This window comes from Phyllostomus discolor, chromosome 1 (genome assembly GCF_004126475.2).
Source record: "Phyllostomus discolor isolate MPI-MPIP mPhyDis1 chromosome 1, mPhyDis1.pri.v3, whole genome shotgun sequence".
Classification (NCBI taxonomy): Eukaryota; Metazoa; Chordata; class Mammalia; order Chiroptera; family Phyllostomidae; genus Phyllostomus; species Phyllostomus discolor.
In genome coordinates, this window is record NC_040903.2 from 46,196,203 (window position 1) to 46,216,095 (window position 19,893).

The following is a 19,893-nucleotide window of genomic DNA, read 5'->3' on the forward strand; positions in this document are numbered from 1 at the left end:
GAAATATGTGCATTTTATTGTTTAACATTATACTTATTACATATAGTCATAAAGTTGAAACAATATTAAATACCTATCTTCAAAATGTTTCATTTTTAGAGAACCACTGGAACATGTAGACATTGGCAAAATATTTTAATAAAAATAATATTTTGCATTAAAGAAAAAAAGAGTATAGATATCAGAGGCTACCATAGCCCCTCATCTTTTTAATTCAACAAAGGTTTTTCTGAAAGAAGTAATTATTTTGCCTAAAGATGTGGCACAGTCTCTACGCCTCTCAGGTGGACCCTACCTGCCCCACGCACTGGGCTCACTGGGCGCCCCAGTGCTTTCTTCCAGGCAGCAGCTCCTGCGTGGCGATGCCTCATTCCCCCAGTGGGGATTCGGGCAGAGACAGAACATCCCCGAGTCCGCTGTGGCACGCGGGAGGCCAGCCAGGGCAGCACCGGCAAGTTCCTGCCCCCCCACACTTCCAACTTCCCAAGGGGCGGGACCGCGACTTCCTTCCCGAACGAAGAATGAAATGCAGCTCCGGGAATTTCCCGGGCCCGGGGGCTGCCAGCTTCGCTCCCTTAATGTGGATAAAAAGGGTTCGTCCGCCTCCCGGAGCCACAGATCGTGCTCAGCCAGCTCTCCCGCTAGCTCTCGCGCTCCAGGCACTGCTGCCCAGACCCACGGAGTTGAGCACCATGGCCCGCACTGCGACCGCTGCCGTTTCCTGCGCTCCTGGACTCCTTCGGGCTGCGCTGCTGCTCCTGCTCTTGGTCACCTCCTGCCAGCACGCTGCAGGTGAGACTTGGAGACCTGGGATTCCAAGAACGGTACGGGGGACGACGGGTAGGTGCCCCTGGGGGACAGCTCCCCTAACCGAGTCTGTTGTCCCCAAAGGGGTTCCCGTGGGCCATGAACTACGTTGCCAGTGCGTCCAGACTTTGCAGAGAATTCCCTTCAAGCTCATCCAGAGTGTAAAAGTCACACCCCCAGGAGCCTCTTGCGACCACACGGAAGTCATGTAAGTGCCATGAAGCCTTGCTGTTGTGACTATGGCCCTTGTCACCCACACCACACAGATGCCTCCACCTTGACCCCTAGCCCATTCATCTCCTGTCTCACCTGCATTCTCCCTTCTCTCTGCAGAGCCACGCTCAAGAATGGACAGAAAGCTTGTCTCAACCCTGAAGCCCCTGTGGTTAAGAATATGATTGAAAAGATGCTAAACAAGTGAGTCATGTGACTATAAAGTCATTGGTGACAGATACTGGCATCTGCCTCCTGAAAATTCAGGGAAACCTAGGATTTAGCTGAAGGTGTGAAAATCATTATTATTCCACAATTAGATCTGGCACCAAGGTCATTACTGTGCTCTGGTGCCAGGGGATCTTTCCAGGGCTCTCCATCCCTATTCACATCAGTGTGAGTAACTATGTCTTCTGAAAAAAAAAAAACCTGTATGTAGTCAGTGGTGCTAAACTGCCTGCCACTCATTAAGAAACAAGCACTGTTTACCTCAATTCCTCATTGGCTTTGGACCTGAAAAGTGGAATCCCTGGTTTGGACCAGTGTGGGTCTGGGAAGTTTAGGGTGAAAGGCAATCCCTAGAAAGCAACACCACCCTCAGATCAAGTGGAGGAATGTTTTTCTTTTTTCATCCCTTTAAGTTTCAGCAAAAGCAAGTAGAAATATACTACCTATCCCATGTATTGTATGGGAATTAAGTGAGGTCATGCATGTAACTTTACAGTCCAGTGTGACAAAAGAGAGCCCACAGTGGCACTTCTCTCCATGAAAGAGCCAGCCAGCTCTCTGCTGTGCAGGGGAGAAGGTACAGTGGGGCCTTCTCCTGACCCAGGGTTGGGCCACAGCCTGCATGCAGGGAGAAAGCCCTCCAGCTTCAGGGGCCAGTGGCAGAGGAGAGCAGCTTTCCCTAACACCTCTGACAGTAACCCTTTCTCCCCCTAGGGGCAGCACCAACTGACCTAGAGAGAAGCAGCTCCTGGTGTTGGCTCCTGAAAGGAGGTCCCTGCCCTGAGGGGACTGAAAATGAAGAAGGGACCCATGACTCCCTGCCACAGACACAAAGGGATTACTGTGCTTGACTTTTTTATTGATCTGAGGTCTATTTATTTATCTGTGTATTTATTTTTGAAAGCCTGTGTTTTAACATTGTACATGTTAGTATTTAAAGGTGTGGAAGGTGTGAATGTGTTTAACTGAAGGTAACTCAGTTCTGATTGTTATTTATTTGAAGATGTTGGATTTTAAGTGTCTCATTAAACTAATGTTTATTGGGAGACCATTAAGTGCCAGGCACTGTGATAGAGGTGGAGAAGGAGCTACGGGGGAGGGGAGTCTAAGCAATTGGACAGTGAAATCACTTACTAGGGTCAGGGAAAGTGTGTGCACATCTACTTTTGTACTTGTTTAGAAGAATGTTATTTATTCTTTATTGAAACCATTTCACATTAAGTGGTCAACATTTTTCTGTTGAAGCTTCCCTTGGACATTTTATGTCTTGCTTGTAAGGCATAATGCCTTGTTTCATGCTCATTTTGCCATGATTTCTTTGTCTTAGAACAGAGAAGGTAAAACTACTGTTACATTTTTACAAATGACATGAAAATAAAAGTTTTGCAAAATATAACATGTTTAGATTTTCTTTTATTCTTCTTGCTCTTTCGCTCCTGGTTCATTCTCATGTTGTACAGGTAGATTTTATAAGGGTGGATGCCTCCCCAAAAATGCGATTACCTTCTGGAAGGCGGGCCCAGTGTAGTACAGGCTGCCCCCACTAGGTGAATGTGTTAGGATCCCATCTGTATCAGTGTACAAGCTCACATTGTTGTGAGAGGTTGCCTTCGGCTTCCATGAGTTTTTGTTGAAGCCTCTTTTAAACTGTTTGTCCATTTCATGATGGGTGATTTACAAATACGCCTGCCCACACAACAGTGAGTGGTCACTTTTTGACCAAAACAGGCATGGCCCTTGAGCCTCACCCTCCCTGTTCACCTGCAAATTAGACATAAAATCAATTGGTACAGAAGATCCCAGGGATAATAAAAATTTAGGTAAGTTTGTTAAAGCACTTGAATCAATAGATTGAAATATTAGCCAAAAAAGGATTCCATTTAAGTGCTGAAATCAACATTTTTTATAAATCTGAGTTGACCAGAATGATCCAGGCCTCACTTGCTCTGGAACTCATTCAAATGAGACGGCACTCTGTATGGAGGTGAGCATGGGGTGGGGATGGTGTGAGAGTGAGGAGGGTAAAGGAGTGGAGGGGAAAAAGCTTCCTGGGCGCCATGTATTACATAGGATCACAGCAATCTTTTGCAGACCTCTGAATTTTTATTCTAATTTTATATAGATTAATATTATTTGTTGAACATCAGCTACAGGATGCTCTTCTTTTGATCCTTTTTGCTGTGTAGCAAGCCATCCCCAAACTTGGTGGCCTACAACATCAGTTTATCACTTCTGGTGGTTCTGGATGATAATGGGAGGCTCTTCTGTTGTCCTCTTGCCTGTGCTCACTGAAGTGGGGTAGTCAGAGAGCAACTGCAATGGCTCAAAAGTCCAAAATGGCCCCATTCACACAGGAGGTGGTTGGTCAATGCTGGGTAATAGCTAAGATTTCTGTTAGGACATATTGGTCCTTCTGCTCCTCCCTCCTTTATTTGGCATAATTTTACTTCTCAGGTATGAATGATGAATAAGAAGAAGGAATAAAAATTGGAAGGAGGGGGAGAGAAAGGAATGGAGGAAGGGGAAAGGAGAGTAGATAACAGATAAGAAGAAGAAAAAAGTCAGAGACTTCTGGCCAAGATGGAGGCATAGGTGGATACACTTTGCCTCCTCACACAGCCAAAAGAAGGTCAACAACAAATTTAAAAACAAAAACCAATGAGATCTACCATAAAATTGAACTCTATGGAAGTTCAACAAACAAGTAGTTAAAAAAGAAACATTCATCTAGACCAGTAGGAGGGGTGCAGAAAGGCAGTCAGGGTGGGGAGGACTGGTAGCAAGGTAGCAGCTGGAAGACTGAGCAGGTAACGTGGCAGCTGGTGGTCCCACACTGAGTGTGGGAAAACCAGGAGAAACAACTGGGGAGTGAGATAGATGGCACAACCCAGGGTTCCAGCACAGGAAAAGAAAGCCTCACAACCTCTGGTTGTAAAACCTGTGGGGGTTGTGGCAGTGAGAGAGACTCCCAGCCTCACAGGAGAGCTCTTTGGAGACACCCACAGGGTCCTGAAATGTACACAAACCCATCCACCTGGGAATCAGCACCACAGGGAACAAATTTGCTTGTGGATACCTGGGGAAGTGACTGAAAGTCAGCAGAGAGCCGACCAAGCGGCATTTTTTCCCTCTCTGATTTCTTCTGCACATACAGCACCACAAGCCACCAATGTGAGTTACCCCAAGCTGGTGAACACCTAAGTCTCCACCCCTTACTATGTAACAGGTACTGCTAAACAAAGAAATATGGCCCAGATGAAAGAACAGATTAAAACTCCACAAATAGAACTAAGCAATGAAGGGATAGGCAACCTATCAGATGCAGAGTTTCAAACACTGGTAGTCAGGATGCTCACAGAAATGGTTGAGTATGGTTGCAAAATACAGGAAAAAGTGAAGGCTATGCAAAGTGAAATAAAGAAAAATATACAGGGAACGAACAGTGAAGGGAAAGAAACTGGGATTCAAATCAGTGATTTGGAGCAGAAGGAAGAAATAAAAATTCAACCAGAACAGAATGAAGAAACAAGAATTTTTAAAAAATGAGAAGTTTAGGAACCTCCAGGACAACTTTAAACATTCCAACATTTGAATCATAGGGATGCCAGAAGTAGAAGAACAAGAGCAAGAAATTGAAAACTTATTTGAAAAAATAATGTAGCCCTGGCTGGCGTAGCTCAGTGGATTGAGCTCGGGTTGTGAACCAAAGCATCACAGGTTCGATTCCCAGTCAGGGCATATGCCTGGGTTGCAGGCCACAGCCCCCAGCAACCGCACATTGATGTTTCTCTCTCTCTCTCTCTTTCTCCCTCCCTTCCCTCTCTAACAATAAATAAATAAAATCTTTTAAAAAATAATGAAGTAGAACTCTCCCAATCTGGCAAAGGAAATAGACTTTCAGGAAGTCCAGGAAGCTCAGAGAGTCCCAAAAAAGTTGGACCCAAAGAAACACACACCAAGGCACATCATAATTACATTAAAGATTAAAGATAAGAAGAGGACGTTAAATGCAAGAAGAGAAAGGGAGACAGTTACTTACAAAGGAGTTCCCATGGGACTGTCAGCTGATGTCTCAAAAAAAATCTTATAGGCAAGAAGGGTCTGGAAAGAAGTATTCAAAGTCATGAAAGGTAAGGACCTACATCCAAGATTACTCTATCCAGCAAAGTTGTCATTTAGAATGGAAGGGTAGATAAAGTGCTTCCCAGACAAGGGCAAGTTCAAGGAATTCATCATTACCAAACCCTTATCATATGAAATGTTAAAGGAACTTGTCAAAGAAGAAGACCAAAAACTATGAACAGTAAAATGACAACAGATTCACAACTCTCAACAACTGAAACTAAAAACCACAAAAACAAAACCAAACTAAGCAAGCAACTAGAACAGGAACAGAATCACAGAAACAGAGATCATATAGAGGGTTATCAGTGGGGCAGTGGGAGGGGAAGAAGTGGGAAAGAAGAAAAAAGAGACAAAAAGACCAGATTGCTCCACTCTCCTCCCTTTTCCTTTCTTCCAAGTCTCTTTTCTTCCCTCTCCTCCTCTTCCCTCCCCTCCCCCACCCCTGAAACCATGATGCACCACCTAGGTGCCCTTTAGCATCATGGGTGGCCTTCTTCAGCTGCTGGAATGATGGGCACAGAAAGCCCACAGCTGGGGCCTTCTCCGGGCATAGCCCATGGCCTAAGGGAACTGGCTCAGCCAAAGCTATGCCCTCTCTCCAGGGGTAGCCCACATTAATGGCTGCTCAGTGGAAGGATACAGAGATGCTGCCTTTACCATGATTCAGAATAACTCAGAAAGTCCACCTCAGCTCCAAGCTTCTCATAGAACTGCCTGAATCTTTTGTCATACCAGAACCTCTTCCTTTTCCCAGCATTGCTTCTATATTTCCCAAAAGGTGCAGTGTGAGCACTCTTCACTGAGCTTCCTGCATACCAATGTCCTCTCAGCTTCATTCTAAGAACTCCTAAGACTCTTCCTCTTTCTCTTTTAAAACATCTAGTCTCTTTGCATTCAAATTTCAAAAAAAAGCTTTGTCAAGGAAAAAAACTCTTTGAGTAGATTTGCTACCAAAAGACCTTAACTTAGGCCAAAAGTGTCTCATCTTTGTAATCTTTATATTATATGAATTCTGCACAGGGTCTAGTGTGTAACAACCTTATCAATAAATGATATCAAATATATTGATATTTGGTGGGTGAATGTATATAAGAAGGAAAATACATTATACATTTTGAAAGTGTTACCATATAATTGATAAAAACATAGAACACGAATGCATTGATTTCACAATCTTCTTTAAAAAGAATGGTGGGAAAAATTCTTAGGAGCACTAAAATTAATCATTCATGCATAGGTGGAAACTATGGATAAATTTGAAAGCAAAACAAAAAAACTATTTTGCTTTCAGTCTTCTGATTTGTCAAGAGGAATTTGAATTAGGGGACTTGGGAAAGGAATTATTTGTCAAGCATCTACTTTGTTCCAGGATAGCTTGCAGTGCCTGAGAGATAGGTGTCACTGTAGTGATTTTACAGACGGAAAAACTGAGGGATGGGGATATTAAAAAAAAAAAGGTTGCCAAAGTCGCATGGCTAAATATATGCAAAATTAGATTTGAAACACAGTTGCTCTGACTTGGCGCTGCACCCCAAAGTATAAAGAAGCATCACCAGACTCTCTTGCTGAAAATGAATCAACTATTTTTCTTTTGACACAACTCTGAGGAAGCTCAGAAACAATCATCAAACTTACTTTGTGTGGCATTGGAAATTCCTCAGTATTTAAGAAACAGAATTCTACACCTTGTCGAAACAAAACTTGACACATAGACCCTGGCTCTTTCTATATTATATTTCAGTCTACATATTTGAAGTGTGAACAATCCTTCTCAGAAATATTATAATAGTTTTGCTTACTATAAGCCACCCATGACCATCAACCAAAGTCAAAATCATAGGCACTTTCCTTGTCTCCTTCCATGATTCAGTCAGGGAGGCAAACTGAAATCCCCAGGTGCTCACTCTGTCTGGTAAATTTCTCAATTTGTAACACCCAGGAAGGACTTTTGACGTTCTGTCCAGGATGAGTTACCCACAGCAATTCTTTTCCTTATGCAAGAATTAAAACTATGATAGAAAAACAAAGCCACTAGTCTTATTTGTCATAGATCTTGTTGGACCTTCAGGACTTGAAGGATTATGTGAAGGGGCCACATCCAGAGGCAAGCAGAAAAGTCTGGAAGCATAAAAGACATTCCTTATACAGTGAAATTGTCTGGATTGAGACAGCAACATGGAGTAGGTTTTAGCTGACACATCCAATTCCCAGTGATTTAATACATAAGAGAGTTTTAGGTGGATAGCAGAGTGAAAAGAGTATGTCAGGGTTTGTAAGAGGAAAATATTAAGACATATCCCTAGAAGCCATACATTGAATTAGTTTTTCCCAGATGTATTAGTCCTTGAGTTTGCTAATGACAGGATCCAAAATTGGTGAGTTCAAACCATCACTGAGGTTTTTGCTCAGGTTATACATCAGTAATGCATTATGATTCATCTTCTTTATGGAATGACCAATTATGGCCTGAGCATGACAAATAGAATGGCAAGGATATTACAAATAGGTCTTATTCTAGGATTTATGAACAAACTAAACTTATAAATCTTGCTTTTAGGAAAAAGAAAGATCTTGAATAATGATACAGAAAAGTATAGCAGTAATTTTTAGTACTTTACAAACCGTATGTTTCACCTGCCCACAGGGTACTTAATATGCTTTCATTTATTATTATCAGGCACTTAGTCAATGAGTGTGTTGGGGCTGATATGAAAAATCAGGCTTTGATTTAAACACTGAAATTTATCATTTAAACATTTATGATGATTTGGTTTGCTTTTTTGTTTTTTCCCCAAGATTAGTGTACAATTCATAGGTTCAAACAAACAAACAAAAAAGGTACTATTTATGATAGCAAAAAGACACCTCAGAAGTTTAATATATTTTTTTTAATTTAAGGCATTTTATGCTTTCTACAACTGCTGGAAAATTGTCAGCAAACCCATCCCTTCAAATCTACTCTAGTCTTTTTTTATACTTTTGTATATCTCTATGTTCCACTCTCTGTGTATGTATTATATATATACTAATAATAATGGGAGACCATATATTAATTTAATTGATATTTTATCAATTAAGGAGATGAAAAGATGTACAATAACAGCTTACATATAGATATGTTAATGATTATTAGCATTCACTATATGTATAAATGCATGCCAATATAAACTTTTATACAAGGTGGGGATCCAAAAACCCAGATTTTTCTTCTGGAAGGCGGGCCCCTTGTAGTACAGGCTTCCCCTGCCACTCCATGTTCTAGGAATCCATCTATATCAGTCTGCCAGCTGGCATTGCTGTGAGAGGCTGTGTTAGGCTTCAATGAATTTTTTAAGACTCTTACAAGGCATTTGCCTTTTTTGTGGGTGATTTAAGAACACACCAGCCCATACCAGAACACACGCTGAACCTTCAGCAGTTTTTCACCCAAAATGGCATGATGCCATGCCCAACACTCCCTGCTCACCACATCTTACGCTGAACAGCTTTTTTGTTTGCTTGTTTCCCCTGGTGAAAAAAGTACTCAGAGGGAAACGTTTCATGATGTGGGAGGACTGGAAGAAAAAATAGCAGAAGCACCAAGACACATAAAAATCAGTAAGTTCAAAAACTGTTTTGAAAAGTGGAAAGACACATCTCAATGGGCTTATTGCATCAAATGGAGAGTACTTTGAAAGTGACTGAAGTTTCAACGTATAAGAATAAATATACAACTTCCCATAAATAAATTCTGGGGTAGTTTCGGATTCCACTGCATAAGTCATGCCTATCTTTAAGTCTTATCCTCCCCTTTTATTTCTCTTACTCATGGAGGACTACTTGACACACTACTCTTGCCACCCTACTTGGGATGCCTAGTTTTATATAAAATACTGCTGTTTTTCACACTGGCCAATTCATTATTCAAACTAGTTCTCTGTAAACTTTTGAGTGTTTGCAAATATTATAACAAGAGCTCCTAGTAAATGCTTTTGGTAAGTGGTTTTTCAAACAATTACATGTATTTTTTTAATTCTTTTTAATGATGCTATTGCAAAAGGTACAAAAGTAGATTCCTCCTAACCACTCAAACAGAGAGAAATATAGGCTGTAGAGTAAAATGTATGACAAAAGTAGCACCAAGGACAGTTAGGGAGACATATGCATTTATAACATATTTATTCCATTGTTACAGAAAAGTATTAAGTTTAAGAAAATGTAATACGGCAAGAATATATATCATCTATTAAGGGTCACTTCTAAGAAGAAAATGCAAAAGTTTGGACTTAAAACACTGAAAAGGAGTAAGAATGGGGCACAAGGAAATATGTGAATGACACAAAAGCTGACAGAAAAGAAGAAATAAAGGAGGAGAACAACAGATGTACAGCACAGAGGGGACAAATCTTTCCTACAGAAGAAGCCAAATAAGTGAGGTGAGCAGAGTGCCTGTCCTCCTGAAAGAGGAGCTCAATTGCCTCGCCTTGTGGGTGTGGGCCAGGCTCTGTGATTTACTTCCATAGAAGAGAAGTAAACGTCTTCTTTTCTTTTAGGGAAAAGAAAAAAGCAATAACGTTACAGTGGAGAATCTGGCAAATGCCACCTTGACCATGTGATCAACATTATTATCACCAGGTGTGTCCTGTGACTGGGTGAATATTATGTCCTCCCTAAGATCACATGAATGGGAGGGCACTTCATCTCCAGGACATTCTTCCCCAAACCCATAACCCCAGGAGGATCAGGAGAAATCACCCTAGAAAGCCAAACTGAGGAACATTTTACAAAATACCCAACAGTGATTCTTGGAAACTGTTCATTTCAGGAAACACAAGACAATGCTGAGGGTCTGTCAGAGCTCAGAAGAGACAAAGGCCACATGACCAGATCCAGGGTGGAATGCTGGGCTGGATGCAGAACAGAAAACAGACAACAGTGAAAAATTGGTGATATCATAGTCAAGAGACTCGAGTTTAGGAACTCCAATAATAATGTCCCAGTTAATCTCCTGGTTTTGATTAATGTATTATAATTATGTAAGGTATCAGCAGTAGGAGATACTGGGCAAAAGGTCCATAGGAATTCTCTGTAATATTTATATATGTTTTTCATGAATCTAAAATTATTTCAAATGAAACTGTGTTTTATACAGACAGGACTAGTAGAATAGCAGATAGTAGACTGAACTCGAAAGGTGAAGGGATTAAGAAGTACCACTAGGTAATTACAGAACAGTCATGGGGATGTGAAGTATGGCACAGGGAACAGAGTAGCCAAAGAACGTATATTCAGGAACCATGGACATGGACAACAGTGTGGGGATTGGTTGAGGGAGTAGGGGTGGTGGGACTGTGTGGGGGGGAACAAAGAGGAAAACTTTGTGACAACTGTAATAGCATAAACAATAACACATAATTAAGAGAAACATGTATGAAGGATTCATAGCCTAAACAAAGCCAAAGGAGGGGTAGACTTGAGGGCGGGAGGTGGGGGTGCCTGGGTTGGGGGGAAAATGGAGACAATTGGACTTGAGCAACAGTAAAAAAAAAGAGAGGAAAAAAGAAATCAATTTAAGTGAAACAAGCATTCCAATTAAAATTCAAAATCTTTGACTATACAAATAAGACAAAAATGTACACTGCATTCAAAAGACACACTGTAAAACTCAGATTGCTTGAAGTTACAGGAATTGAGTGTTATTTGTGCTGAAACTAAGTGAAAGAAACCAGGCATGGCTATATTAGTATATTAATTACCTGCTAATAATTATTAATCTATCATTAATATAAATGTTAATGTATTGGTCAATAATTGATATATAAAGGTCTGATTAATATATTAGGATAGAAGGAAAATGTAGTCTTAGAGATAAAGAAGGCCAGTTCAAAATTAAAAGGGGGAAATTTTACAAGAAAGAAACAATTCTAATATTTTATGAACCTAATAACATTGATCAAAATATATAAAGCAAATGGAGAGGAACTAAAAGATTCTAGTAAACTTCTTTAAATACTTACTAGCCAAAGCAGTGAACAGTGTAGAGGAGTTAAGCTACACTACCAACCAGCTTGGCCTGAGCAATGTACACCCAACAATTGCATAATTCCCATTTATTTTTTTCAGTACACAGGAAACTATTTTTATAAGAGAGACATATATGGCCATAAAGAATGCATTTACAAATTTCAAAATATGGAAATGTTACAGAGGTTACTCCTTGATCAAGATTTTCTTTTATGATTTGTAATTGCCCAGGATGAAATAAGTTTCCATATTTCACTTTGTGACATGTTCGCTGTGGTTTATAACTCATCTCTCAACTTCCCAAATGTTACTTTCATAACAGGAAACATCAATACAGAATCATCACGCTCTTTTCATGCATGTTATAACCCAGTGTGATAAAAAATATTTTAAAGAAGACAATTCCTCATTTTCTACATTTATTTCTTGACATCCTTTTGTAATTTTAGCATTCCTTTCTTCTTTGCTTTATATTATGTGTCATATAATTACTCATCACTACTTCCACAAAAGTTTAACAAATAACCTTAAGAAAATGAAAATACAAAGTTTACATTGAAATCTATTATTTGCAAAGCCTTGAAACAATGCCCAAATCTAATAGATTGGAGGGTGCTCAGAGTTCATTGAAGTGAATTCAGCAATTAAAGATGGTTGGAATCATCAGGATAGCTTCGTTGTAGGAGCAGAAGGAAAGACCAGCTGTGTTGCAGAAGAATGTATGTGGGTCGGGTATTTAAAACACTTCACATTTGGAATTTCAGTTTTATTCCCTATACATCTTTGCAAAACTGACTGCTGTCCTTTGTATGTTGTACATGCCTAATAAATTATCTTTGAACTTCGTATTTACCATTCCCCCATTTTCTGCACAGACCCTGGACCTTAGGTTACCACCTCCACCCCCATGGTGGGTAGCCAGTGAAGGTCATAATGTGGTCTCTGCAAGAAGGTCATGAAACACCTGCAGATGCCTATGGAGGCTTTTCAGAGGACATCACATCTACTGGGTCCCGATCAATGAGCAGGATCATAAGGCAGTTGGTCTCCAGTGCCTGAGGCCTGGCGCCTCCTTCTGCCTCAGTATGTGCCTAACCCTGCTCACTGAGTGAGCTTTAGCTGCATGGGCGGCTTGCTGCTCCAAGTACTGACCCTGCTGTTTCCAACTGCCATGTCCTTACTCATCTGGCCCTCTCCTAGAGTGTTTTCCTCCCCTCAGCATTCCCTCTTTACCCCGACACTTCTCATCCTTAAAATTCACAGGAGTGGTCACCTCCTTCAGGAAAACTTCTCTGACATCTCTCATAGACCCACCCTGAAAAAGTTGATTTAGGTGCATTCCCTGACTCACTCCAAATACCTCGGGAATGATTTACCACCCTAATTGCCAGGTTTTGTAAAATCTTCTATTTGGGCCTCATCTCCCTTGAGGCATTGAGAGGTAGAGGGTAGCCGAGTCTGACACTACACCCCCCACCTCCACCAAACTTCACTGCCATCTTATAAATGCTTAGAAAATGATCAGGGAAAATGCTGAATCAAATGGGCAAGGACAGGAATCAGAGCTGAAATTCTTCTGGTTCAAATGATAACTGTAGTATCATTAGAGTATGGGGAGTAAGCTGCAGAGATGCAACTCAAATTGGCTTACTGAAAAAAGGAATCATTTGCCCTATGAGTCAGGAAGAGTGGCAAGTAGATGAAATTAATTTCAATGTTTCAGTTCAAAAATGCCTTTCAATAATAAGCTTCAGTCCAGATATGCCTCCTTTTCTCTATTCTGACTTCATTTTAGACAAACATTGATAAAGGTCCAAGTTTCTGTCTTATCAGATATGGCCCTGTGGGAAGCAAGACTTTTTTCCCACCATTTCCTAAAAAAAAAAAGGACTCTGGGGAATTCTTTTTCTTACTTGACCACGCTGAGGTCACTTGACCACCTCAGGATCTGTCAGAGAGCCTCGGTGTTGGATCAGAATTGCAAGGACTGAGTAACACTACTTGGGGTCCTCAGCCCACCCCTAGAGCTTTGGAGTAGGGTCACCCTATCTGAACCACCCAGATTGGGAAGAAGAAGGGGTGGTTCCCAAAGGAGATCCAGATTCTGTAGGGTGGAGGAAGGAGCCCAAGCAAGGCACAAATGAATATACACTAGAGATGGGACCAGGAGGATGACATTGACTCTGGGCTGAACAGGTGTATGCATCCAGGGATTTAATGTCACATTTAGACATCTCCATTCTTCTCCCCTTGAAGCCAGAGTCATTCAGTTAGAAGCAGTAATTGGAATAAAGCAGGGTTGGCAGTTGTGATGTCTCAATTTCCAGAGGCCAGCACCAAGAAAACAGCACTGTACTACCTATTTCTGGGACTGCATCATGTCAGGATGCAGCAGCAATGTCAGATTTTAAAGGCAGATTAGACAATGTCAATCAAATCTGCAAGATGAAGTAAATACCATAGCTCAAAATGGGACTTAGCAACCAATGCTTGTACTTTAGGGGTGGCTCTATCTTTAAAAATTGGAGGTTTCATTAATCTAAAATTCAGGCATATGTACAAATCTGTCATTCAGCTCCTAAAATGAGTAATTAGTCAGGGAAGACACTTGGTAAAATCAGAAAGAATGCAATGAATTTAGTAGGATTCATAACACCATCACTGTTTAAATTTTTTGAAAGATAAATATGGGTTGTTACAGATTGAATGATGACAACATATCAGGTTGAAAAAACTATTTTTTGTGCTTCATTTTGTATGCAACTGATATTATAAAACTAAATAATTTTACACTTAGGTATAAAATTATAGATGCTCCTACACATAAGAGGCTGCTTCTTGAAATATTTCATTTTGGGGGTCTACTAATGTAAATTTTCTGATGCTCTATTCATTCACCCCGAGTATTTGCTGATGCCAACAATTTGGGTTGGATCTGGCATTAGAACAAACGTCCTCTGTTTTCTTAAGTTTTAAAGAGAGTGAAGTTCTACGAAGCCTCCTGTTCACGCCAAAGGCAAAATAGTTCAGTCATTAAAACATGACTCAATCTGGGTCAGCAGGAAACTAGGATCTTTTTCTCAGCAAATAAACCTGACTAAAATGCTCAGTGCCACTTCTGGGAAGCTCTCAGATTTTGGAGGTGAAGACCACTGATTTGGAAAAAACAGACAGATGAAATAGATATAGACTTTATTAAATTTAAATATATCCCATTCATGCCACAAAAGAAAAAGATTGCCATTCGTGAAATACAACACTGGAAGTCTTTTTGAGCAGTTTGCTATCTTTTCGTTGTGGGAAAGATAACGTTGAACTATTGAACCATGAAAATAACAATCATAGTTAAACCAGACCAAACCAAACTGTTTTCCTGAGGTTACCCACCAATTGTCTCAGGAGACACATTGTTTTATATTGTGTAGTGATTAAAGCTGCACACTCTACAACTAAAGTTCTGAATTTTACTCACTTGAGGACTGGGAAAGTCATTTAAATTCTCTGCCCCTTGTGGGGGAAAACTATGGAGAAAAACAACTGGTGACTTACTTTATGGGGACAGTGAAAAGACTAAGTTCCGTTTATTTACATATGTAAAGGATTTAGAACATTGCCTATTACAACAAAGTATAATTTACTATAACACTTTATGTTTAATTACCATCCTATAGACACATAGAATAAATAAGTTTCTAAGGATGTTGAAGAAAAAAGGAAAGATCTGCTGAAGTTTGTCCCTTGGACAAAGGTGAAAAGACTTAATAATAATATCTGTATGCTATCTGTACTTTATAATTTTTCGATAATGAGCAGATATTCAACTATAATCAGAAAAATAAAACCATATTTTTAACTTTTAAAGAATAGCTGTTATAATTCTGGGCTACTGATTATCTCAAGAAAACAGTGTTTCCAACTGAGGATCCCAGAAAGATAAAGATAACAGCGATAGTATCTATACAAATTCTCAATTATTGCCAAGCTACTCATAGTGTTTGAGGTTTACATCACCTGGCATTTCCTACTCATTTAAAAAACTTAAATTCCCTGTTCTTTTTCTCAGGATTATATTGATGGTGACGGAAAAAAATAAAGACAAATCTTTACTTTAACCCAGTCATTCATAATCTTTTCTAATAAACCAGAAATCTTTAATTTTATTAACATTTTGTAGTTGAAAATACTAAAACTAGGATTATAAAATTACCCAACAATTAAACTAGGACAACGAAAAAATGCATTCTTAGTTTTCTGTTTAAAAAGTACACAAATTTTATGTTGCATGGAGGTTTCTTCTATTTTCACAAAAAAAATTTCTTTTCACAAGTATTTTATTCCCAGGAGAATTTCAGCTTAGAGATATGGAAAAAGCAATTTATGGTTTACTTATTTAAAAATGACATGGCAAATTATATGTACTAGTGTTTTACAAATGTTAACACATTTACTTATCAAAGCCACCTGTTGAAGTAGAGAGCACCATTTTTCTCCATTTTACACATGAAAACTGAAAGCAGGGACAGGTTCACTGTCATCTGTTGGTATTGGGAGAACCAGAATTCCTGCCCTGACTCTGGGACCTCCTGGCACCTCTACAGCATCCCCTCCCTCCTCTTGTTCCTCTCTGCACACCTTCCCAGGTCACATTCCCACAACTTTCACTGATCTGCATCCACAATCACATCTAAACCATCTGAAACCTACAAGCAATCCAAGAAACGACATTAAAATTGAGGGTAAAAAAGGAGCTACTGTATGACCGAGGTTCAAATTAACAGCCTGAAATGTCTTACCAGAAATCACTGACACCAAAATATGACTACAATTATTTCCCTAGAGACACAATAATTGTCTGACCTGAAGGGAGGACAGTCTGTGTAATATGGGAGCAAAATGAGATTTGTGAACATAAAATCACTAAAATGGGATTAGCTCTGATCTCTGTGGCTCAATTGATTCAACTGGTTGAGCCTTGTTCTACCAAGTGAAGGACCCTGTTTGACTCCCCTCAGAGGAACATGCCTGGGTTGCGATTAGGGCCTGGTCCAGCACTTGTGAAAGACAACCAATCCATGTTTCTCACTCACACCTGTGTTTCTCTCCCTCTCTTTCTCCTTATCTTCCAGCTTCTATAAATAAACATATAAAATCGAAAGAAAGAAAGAAAGAAAGAAAGAAAGAAAGAAAGAAAGAAAGAAAGAAAGAAAAGAAAAAGAAAGATGAAATAATTTGTCATTTAAGCCACTTCACCAGAACACGTTTTTGTTGCTTAGAGAGCAAATGGTGCTAGTCACATAGACAGCATCTCCTCATTCCTATGACTTTTTTTGTGGGGGACAAGGGGCGGGGTCAGGACAAACTACAGCCTGTGGACCCCTTGAGCCCAGTGCAGCCTTCCTTCCCCCCAACAGCGCCAAAGTGACCACCAGCCCCTACTTCCTGTTTGCATCAGGGCCCTCTGCACCCAGGAGGTAGCGCTCATGGACCACTAGAGCTCGGGAAGTTCCAGAATTTCACAGAGGAAGGAAGCTGCACAGGATTAGGACACTGTGTCCTTGATTAGACCCTGAATTAAACTTTTGACACTCCTCATCCCCTCTCTCCTGATAGGACACAAAGTGTGATTTACAACGAGGAGAACATTTTGTGTGAAATCGGAGATGGCAGGTGTATTTGAGAGTGTCTGTATGCAGAGGTAACTCATCAAGCCAGGGACATTTCTGTAATAAATGGTAAAACAATCGTCTCCATAATTCCCCAAACGTGCGTGCGCACGCGCGTGAGGAAACACACACACACACACACACACACACACACACACACTTCCCCGAATCCTTACAAATAACTCCCGTCTTAGTGCCTGTCTCAAATGACACCCTTCTTAAGCTAGGCGCACCCCGACCCTTGGGGATTTGGGCGGAAAGAGATCAACCCAGACTCCGCCGCATCACGCTGGAGGCCAGCCCCAGTGACAAGGGCGGACACCACACCCCTCCACCTCCACGTCACTCCACGCCCCACCCTCCAACCTCCCTGTCACCACTGGTGAGCCCGACAGCGCCGTCATTCCTAACCCCAGAACGACCCTCAGGTGCGGGAATTTCCCGGGCTCCGGGTCTGTGAAATTTCCTCCCCAACCATGGATAAAAGGGGTTCGTCCGTCTCCGGGAGCCACAGATCGCTCTCAGCCAGCTCTCTTGCCAGCTCTTGCGCTCCAGGCACCGCCGCCCAGACCCACCGAGCTCAGCACCATGGCCCGCAACCCGACCTCCGCTGTCATCCGCGTCCCTGGACTCCTCCGGGCCGCACTCCTGCTCCTGCTCCTGGTCACCTCCTGCCGGCACGCTGCAGGTGAGACTCCGAGCCCTGGGATCCCAAAGGCGGAACCAGGGACGACCGGTGGGCGCCCGTGGGGACAGCTCCCTTCACCGAGTCTGTTGTCCCCACAGGGGCTCCCGTGGCCAATGAACTTCGCTGCCAATGCTTGAAGACGTCTCAGGGAATTCACCCCAAGCACATCCAGAGTGTGAAGGTGACAGTCCCAGGAGCCTCCTGCGACCAAACCGAAGTCGTGTAAGTGTTTCCTTCACGGTTCAGATGCTTCCAGCCTGACCCGCATCCTGCCCACTTGTCTCACCTGCATTCTCCCTTCTCTCTGCAGAGCCACGCTCAAGAATGGACAGGCAGTTTGTCTCAACCCTGAAGCCCCCGTGGTTAAGAAAATGATTGAAAAGATACTAAACAAGTGAGTTATGTGACTATAAAGTCATTGGTGACAGACACTGGCGTCTGTCTCCTGAAAATTGTATCAGGGAAACCCAGGGGTTAGCTGAGGTTTGAAAATCATTATGATTCCACAATTAGATCTGGCACCCAAGCCAATACTGTGCTCTGGTGCCAGGGGACCTTTTCAGGGCTCTCCATCCCTATTCACATCAGTGTGAGTAACTATGTCTTCCGAAAAAAAAAAAAAACCTGTATGTAGTCACTGGTGCTAAATTGCCTGCCACTCATTAAGAAACAAGCACTGTTTACCTCAATTCCTCATTGGCTTTGGACCTGAAAAGTGGAATCCCTGGTTTGGACCAGTGTGGGTCTGGGAAGTTTAGGGTGAAAGGCAATCCCTAGAAAGCAACACCACCCTCAGATCAAGTGGAGGAATGTTTTCTTTTTTCATCCCTTTAAGTTTCAGCAAAAGCGAGTAGAAATATACTACCTATCCCATGTATTGTATGGGAATTAAGTGAGGTCATGCATGTAACTTTACAGTCCAGTGTGACAAAAGAGAGTCCACAGTGGCACTTCTCTCCATGAAAGAGCCAGCCAGCTCTCTGCTGTGCAGGGGAGAAGGTACAGTGGGGCCTTCTCCTGACCCAGGGTTGGGCCACAGCCTGCATGCAGGGAGAAAGCCCTCCAGCTTCAGGGGCCAGTGGCAGAGGAGAGCAGCTTTCCCTAACACCTCTGACAGTAACCCTTTCTCCCCCTAGGGGCAGCACCAACTGACCTAGAGAGAAGCAGCTCCTGGTGTTGGCTCCTGAAAGGAGGTCCCTGCCCTGAGGGGACTGAAAATGAAGAAGGGACCCATGACTCCCTGCTACAGACACAAAGGGACTACTGTGCTTGACGTTTTTATTGATCTGAGGTCTATTTATTTATCTGTGTATTTATTTTTGAAAGCCTGTGTTTTAACATTGTACATGTTAGTATTTAAAAGTGTGAATGTGTTTAATTGAACGCAACTTAGTTCTGATTGTTATTTATTTGAAGATGATGGATTTTAAGTGTCCCATTAAACTAATGTTTATTGGGAGACCATTAAGTGCCAGATAGAGATGGAGGAGGAGCTATGGGGGAGGGGAGTCTAAGCAATTGGACAATGAAATCACTTACTAGGGTCAGGGAAAGTGTGTGCACATCTACTTTTGTACTTGTTTAGAAGAATGTTATTTATTATTTATTGAAACTGTTTCGCATTATGTGGTCAACATTTTTCTGTTGAAGCTTCCCTTGGACATTTTATGTCTTGCTTGTAAGGCATAATGCCTTGTTTAATGCTCATTTTGCCATGATTTCTTTGTCTTAGAACAGAGAAGGTAAAACTACTGTTACATTTTTTACAAATGACATGAAAATAAAAGTGTTGCAAAATATAACATGTTTAGATTGTTTTATTCTTCTCGCTCCCTCCTTTCTGCGGGATGCCTAGCATGTTATACAGGTAGATTTTAGGAGGGAGGGCCCCAAAACCCCTGGAATTATCCTCTGGAGAGCAGGCCCCTGGTAGTTCAGGCCTCCCCCACTAGGTGAGTGTTAGGACCCCATGGTATCAGTGTACCAGCTCACCTGGCTGTGAGAAGCTGCCTTCAGCTTCAGTGAATTATTCTTTGAAGACTCTGTCAACCGGTTTGCCCACTTCATGATGGCTGACTTACAAGCACACCTGACCAATAAGGGTTGACCCCATGTCCCACCTTCCCTATTCACTTGATCTTACCCCACAGGAACCACTTCTTAGTC

General features: G+C 41.5%; 1 protein-coding gene across 4 annotated transcripts; it reads left to right on the forward strand.

The window, feature by feature from the left end:
• The first annotated feature begins 500 nt into the window (after positions 1 to 500).
• On the forward strand, positions 501 to 19,506 carry LOC114492883 (growth-regulated protein homolog). Of its 4 annotated transcripts, XM_028507481.2 has the most exons (5): positions 507 to 659; positions 17,595 to 17,727; positions 17,826 to 17,949; positions 18,038 to 18,121; positions 18,864 to 19,506. In XM_028507481.2, exons 1-5 carry the CDS (start codon positions 522 to 524, stop codon positions 18,877 to 18,879), a joined length of 495 nt encoding a protein of 164 aa, XP_028363282.2. In that variant the 5' UTR covers positions 507 to 521; the 3' UTR covers positions 18,880 to 19,506. The 4 variants fall into 4 exon arrangements, 3 of the variants coding, with proteins under 3 accessions (XP_035877905.1, XP_028363282.2, XP_035877911.1); XR_004902294.1 differs by lacking the exons at positions 17,595 to 17,727; positions 17,826 to 17,949; positions 18,038 to 18,121 and adding exons at positions 1,141 to 1,224; positions 1,963 to 2,324 and having other exon boundaries at positions 501 to 1,015; positions 19,209 to 19,506; XM_036022018.1 differs by lacking the exon at positions 17,595 to 17,727 and having other exon boundaries at positions 507 to 792.
• Positions 19,507 to 19,893: the final 387 nt, after the last annotated feature.

Excerpts from the sequence above, each read along its gene's own strand:
- LOC114492883 (XM_036022012.1), top strand. The coding sequence starts at position 522 with ATGAAATGCAGCTCCGGGAATTTCCCGGGCCCGGGGGCTGCCAGCTTC. Across the intron at positions 1,016-1,140 it reads TGCGACCACACGGAAGTCAT|AGCCACGCTCAAGAATGGAC; the intron begins GTAAGTGCCATG and ends TTCTCTCTGCAG.